We start from the raw sequence: 5,643 nt of genomic DNA, 5'->3' as shown, positions 1-5,643 counted from the left end.
CCGACTCAATCAAACTCTTGAGAGTAAAATCTCAATAAGAATTTCCTAAGAGGGTGCATGCTGTTTTAAATTTTTGCAACTTACCCAAATAAAGTCCTAGTAGATGTACTCATCGTGCATCAAAAACCAACCCTTCATCATTATAAATCTTCCATCTAAACCAGTTTTGAACTCCATTAGATCTTTCATTATATAAACCCAGAGCAAAGGGTAAGAACAATCTTCACTTTGCTTAATTAACAGAATAAAACTCAAGGTGCTGCATCAAAAAATAACTTTGCAGAAGTATTTGATAGAAGTCCGATATAAAAGGTATGTAAGTTTGCAGCATTGAAGCTGCAGGAAACATATCTTCGACATTTTAACTAAGGAAAGAGTGAAAGACACACCTTTCACATTAACTATACAAAGAAATAAGCTCCTGTGAATAACTAAGTTGAGGAAACTCACTAGGAGAATCAAACAATAAAAGGAAAAGAACATACAAAATGAATTGATTGAAAAGGTTCACAGGTCACTTTTCTTTCCCTTAGGCTATCTCGTTTTAGGCTCTTTCCTGAAGAAGCAAGGATTCAAGTTCTTCCCTCCGCCGCTCCAATTCCTGTGAATTTTATAATCAGGTGATACAATCAAACTTCAATAATAGGTTTAGCATTCACACAAGACATAAGCATATTGACATAACTCAGAAACTTAATCAGAGAAAGAACATATAGAAAGACCTGAAAGACCAACAGCTTTTAACTTATTAATAGCAGAGACATATTATGTGATACAAAAAGCAAAAGGCACATTGAAAACTATGTATGGACTTCCCCATACAACAACGCATCATGCCAATGTACACTTACCTCAAGATCCTTAACTGCTTGATCCCTTGAAATTTCTTTCTGCTGGCGAGCACGTTTGAGGAAGCCAATACATAAAATTCCCTTGAACAATCAAATGCCAAAGATTAGTCGTTTAATTAGGATATACTCAAGGAACAAAAAGGAATGCGGAAGAGTAATGAAGGGTATGACAGGCTTTACGAGTTAAGTCAACCCAAAGAGGTACTGACTAAATTTAGTAAACTCAACCAAAAACCATGTGGTCCTAAATCCCGCTCAAGCAAATTTTGATTGATGAGAGGCATGCTAAACCAGTTAGTGAAGCATTATTTGAATTGACTACGACAACCAGCAATAAATATTGGATTGGTCAGATTAGAACTGGACAAGGCTTAGTTACATACAGGGACCAACCATACCTATAAATCTATACTAGAGGAAACAGAAAAGAACAAATGCAAGTATGCCAGAATTATTGCCTGATTCTTGTACTTAAGACTTACCGAAATAACATAGAGCACGCCACAAGCAAGAAGCATATAGCTTGCTATGTTCTGGAGAAGAACAAGCGCATCATTAGCACCAGTATAGTCAGGAAAAGCTCTTGTCATGACCGCAACACTATTATAATGAATCAGAAGATCAGAAACCATATAAACTCTATACTTGTGAGTGAAAAAGACATAAACTTGCTTCAAAAAACTTTGGACACAGTCAAACCAGATTATGTCTCTAATGCTCACACTTATGTTTAGTGTCCATTTCATGATTAGACTCTTGTCAGTTTGGAACAAAGTCAGGTGTGCTCCCTAGTGTCAAGGTGCAGGGTAATACTATATAAAATTGAAACAAGAAATTTCTTACTAAATTTGAAGACTTACAAGATCTGCAGCATACCCCTACCAACCCAATACTCCAATACCTGCAAACAGTTAACTGAATACTGAAATTAGATCACAGAAGAAAACTTTTGGAGCAATAACACCAGAAATTTAATTTGGCCAAAGGCCTAAAAATAGTGAATTGATGATATTGAACAAAGCGAGAATGAGGAAATGGAGACAGAAATTCATCATAATTGCATTTAGTAGCCAAGATTTGACTGTGATAAACTTCTTAATTGCCTGTGTTAACTTGTGATATGCATAGCTCCAAAACTTAAGTTTCTAAAAGATAGTTCTTCCACTCTTAAATTTTTTATTTCTTATTTTTATTTAACACTAGAGTTACAACGATTCACAAACAGCATTTGAGGTAATGATACTGGAGTGGCATTTAGAGGATGGAAGTAATATCAGCTCAAGGGCTTCGTGAAGGGTTCAACAAGCAAAGGCGAAGGCAAAAGGGCAAGCGTAAAATATTGAAAGGTGCCTTTGTGTGTTGAGGTAAATCAGGTGAAAACAAGGACAGGCAATACAAATCGTAATGTAAAACAAGGGCATTAATTTTGAGTCTTGTCTTAAACAGGTATGAAAATAGCCATAGGGATTGAATGAAGTAATGGAAAACGAACCTTCCAGAACTTGATCACGAATGCCCACTCGGTCTCGGCCACAACCACAAAAATGGCAATGATAACAGCATAACACCGAAATATACCATCGAAAATCTACAAAGAAATATCACCAATCAATATATACATAAACACAAGTAAACACAGAGAGAGAGAGAGTACATCAGATCCGTCGGTGAAGGATCGAATGGCGGAGAGGACGTTGACGACGATACAGAGAATGGCAGTGAGAGCAGTGATGACGCTGAAGAAGCGGCAGACCACCAAGAAAGGGTCGGGTCTGACTCTCAGTCTGCTGCCGCTACTCGACGGACTCGTTCGATTCCGCTCGCCCTCTCCTGCTCCGTCCTCCATTTTCGCGCGCTTCCGATCTTTCTAATCACAACATCATCAAGTCCCTTTTCTATCTCCTTTTCTTTGCACACCTGGATTCCTTGACCTACCACTGACGCAACCAACTCTACAGTAACTACCCACGTGGCGGTAACCCATTCTCTTTTTCTTTTTTTTCTTTTTCAAAAACTTACCTACCAGTCCCTCAGTCAGTCAGTCCACACAAATTCAAGGTTTTGCCATACGCTCCTTAATAAATACCATATTTTCAGATTTATGCACTCGATTATAAATATCTATTAGGAGTTATCGAACTCTTCTTTTACCCAAAACAAGTCCTGCCACGTATCAAGCTCAAGATAGTGACTCCACTTTATTAAGTCGGTAGAGATTCTTTTTTTTTTTTTTTGAAGGGAAGTCGGTAGAGATTCTAGTTTCGATTATTTGGAAAAAAAAAAAAAAAAAAAACAACAACATTTTATTATTATGTATCTTTTGGTACATAAGATGATAAGATTATTAATCTTTTCCAAGTTATTAATGGGTTGTGTTTAAGGCCGTTGTCAGACTCCTTGGCGAATTAAAACATTATAACAGGATATTAAGGCGCTTACTCTACAGTTCCGGACAGTAATCTTCGGACATGTCTATCGCGAGGCTAATTTTATTGCGGACCGTCTAGCTTCGGCAGCGCATACTTCTCATAATCCTTCTGTTTGGTTTTTCTGTTTGCCCCTTTCTGTGTCCCCAGCGTTCCAGTTTGATCAGCTGGGAGGGAGTGTGGCTCGTGGTTTTGTTTTCTAGTTCTCATTTTGTTTTTCAATCATCAAAAAAAAAATATGATAAGATTAATTGGAATACATGTGATTGCTTTTTTGTTTTCTTTTTCATCCATGATCGAATTTGAGATGTCTGCCTTTGCCATGTCTTTCTCCTCTTCTGTTTTCCCTCTTTCAGACTATTTCTCTTTCTACGTGTACAGATGTATCTATTACATCAAGCATTCCTTGTCAAGGAAAGAAACATGACCAGCTTTCACATGCCATGTTGATAGCAAGTTGTTGAGTTCCATTTCATGACTTGCTGTTTCTTTAGCAAAGGAGAGACGCATCTTGAGAGAACTAAAGCCCATCCTATTTTTCAATTATTTTGTGACCAATAATATAATGGCTAAACAATAGATATTTCTTTTCAATTTTGGTACAACAACACTCTCCATAAATTGTCTGAACTCCCTACATTAAAACATTTGCCCGAAGGTTCTTACGCAACCTGATAATTGTTGGGTTAAGCTTGTCACCAAGAAGTACTTATTCCCTACTAATTTTATTTCTTTACAACAAAAGTCTTCACACTCCTTAGCTTGGAAAGGAATCTTAGATGCAAGAGATCTTCTCCTCAAAGGCCTTAGATGGATTGTTGGAGATGGAAACTCCATAATGTTTTGGTCCTTCAATTGGGTTTATCCTTTTCCCCTTTATCAGTTGCTTTTACAACAGGATAGAGGTAATATTGATTGGTCTCTTAAGGTAGCTCATTTTATTCATAACTCTACTTGGAATAAACCAGCTCTTTTAAATATTTTGCCTAGTGATATTGTAGACACCATAATAGCTATTCATTTGCCTATTACACCTATGCAAGATACTTTTATTTGGGGTCCTTCGTCTTCAGGACAATTCTCTATCAAGAGTGCCTCTTGGTTACAATATGACCATATTTCTCCTCATTCCAAATCATCTCTTTTGATAAAATTTGGAAAATAAACATTCCCCCAGAGGTTAAGATCTTTGCTTGGCTCTTAATTAGAAATAGACTTAAAACTAGAGATAGCATTTCTATTTACAATCATCATGTTTCCCACCTTTGTCCCATGTGTAACCAACATACAGAATCTATAGATCATCTTTTCAAACAATGCGCGTATGCTTTTCAGGTTTGGTCTTTTTTCCGTTTCCTAATCCTATCAATTGGAATGGTACTTTAATCTCTTGGATTGATTCACTAAGTAAACATAAAGGTTACTCTGATGTGTTAGGGAAGGTGTTGATTACACTGTGGTCACTTTGGAATGCTAGTAATAATTCAATTTTCAGGAATACTAAAGCTAATCCTCATAAGGTAAGTTATGATGCTTTTATTTTAGATAAGCTTTACTGAGGCTAATCACTAGGAATCGGGAACCTAAGCTGTCCAGAGCTTGTCGGATCAATTGGCAACCACCTCTTCAGAATTTTGTCAAGGTTGAACTTTGACAGCTCGGTAAAGAATGGTAAGGCTTCTATCAGTTTGTTATTAGACTTATAATTGCTGAAGCTACTGCTTTAAGAGAGGGATTACATACAGCGGCTCTCCAAAGGCTGTCTCAAATCATTTTGGAAGGTGACTCTAAGCTCTTAATTGACTGTATTCGGGGGAATTCGTCAATATCTTGGATCATATGTCTTCTTGTGCGAGATATTAGACTTTTAGCTCACCAATTTCAAGCAATTATCTTTAGACATAGCTTTAGAGAAGCTAATTTCCTTGCAGATCATTTAGCGTCCCTAGCTTATAAGTTTCAGAATCCTAAAGTTTTGTTTTATTGTCTTCCCCTTTCGGTGTCCCCAACGTTCCAGTTGGATCAGCTAGGAATGAGAGTTTCTAGAGGTTTTTCTTTTGCCTTGTAAGTTTTTCTATCATCCAAAAAACAAAAAACAAAAAAACATTTGCCAGACGATCCAAATATAGACAAAGAGAAGTCAGTAAGTTTCTCCTTGTGTTATTTCTCAGAGAGGAAGAAAGAAGAGGGTCAGACTGATGAACAGAAAATTGACTCGGGGCATCAGTATTTCATTATCAGGGGCCAAAGAAGGTGTCCCTTTCGTTAATCTTGGGAACCATAGATTTCAGATGAAAAACATTGCAATAAGCCAAATTGATAAATCCAGACAACACAACCATGACCACTGGACTGTTTGTACTCAG

General features: G+C 37.1%; 1 protein-coding gene across 1 annotated transcript; it reads right to left on the bottom strand.

The window, feature by feature from the left end:
• Positions 1-257: 257 nt before the first annotated feature.
• On the bottom strand, positions 258-2,735 carry LOC133738219 (uncharacterized). The gene is made up of 6 exons (XM_062165683.1): positions 2,506-2,735; positions 2,344-2,439; positions 1,712-1,752; positions 1,334-1,451; positions 852-932; positions 258-601 (listed from the first exon to the last, which is right to left on the bottom strand). The coding sequence occupies exons 1-6, from the start codon at positions 2,695-2,697 to the stop codon at positions 545-547; spliced, it is 585 nt and encodes a 194-aa protein (XP_062021667.1). The 5' UTR covers positions 2,698-2,735; the 3' UTR covers positions 258-544.
• Between the last annotated feature and the right edge of the window lie 2,908 nt (positions 2,736-5,643).

This window comes from Rosa rugosa, chromosome 3 (genome assembly GCF_958449725.1).
Source record: "Rosa rugosa chromosome 3, drRosRugo1.1, whole genome shotgun sequence".
Classification (NCBI taxonomy): domain Eukaryota; kingdom Viridiplantae; phylum Streptophyta; class Magnoliopsida; order Rosales; family Rosaceae; genus Rosa; species Rosa rugosa.
The sequence above is the reverse complement of the archived record's forward strand: the minus strand, read 5'-3'. Positions and strand labels throughout refer to the sequence as shown.

Coding starts and splice junctions, on each gene's coding strand:
- LOC133738219 (XM_062165683.1), bottom strand. CDS start 2,697: ATGGAGGACGGAGCAGGAGAGGGCGAGCGGAATCGAACGAGTCCGTCG. Junction 1,452..1,711: donor AGGGGTATGCTGCAGATCTT/GTAAGTCTTCAA, acceptor TCATTATAATAG/TGTTGCGGTCATGACAAGAG. Junction 933..1,333: donor GCGTGCTCTATGTTATTTCG/GTAAGTCTTAAG, acceptor TGATTGTTCAAG/GGAATTTTATGTATTGGCTT.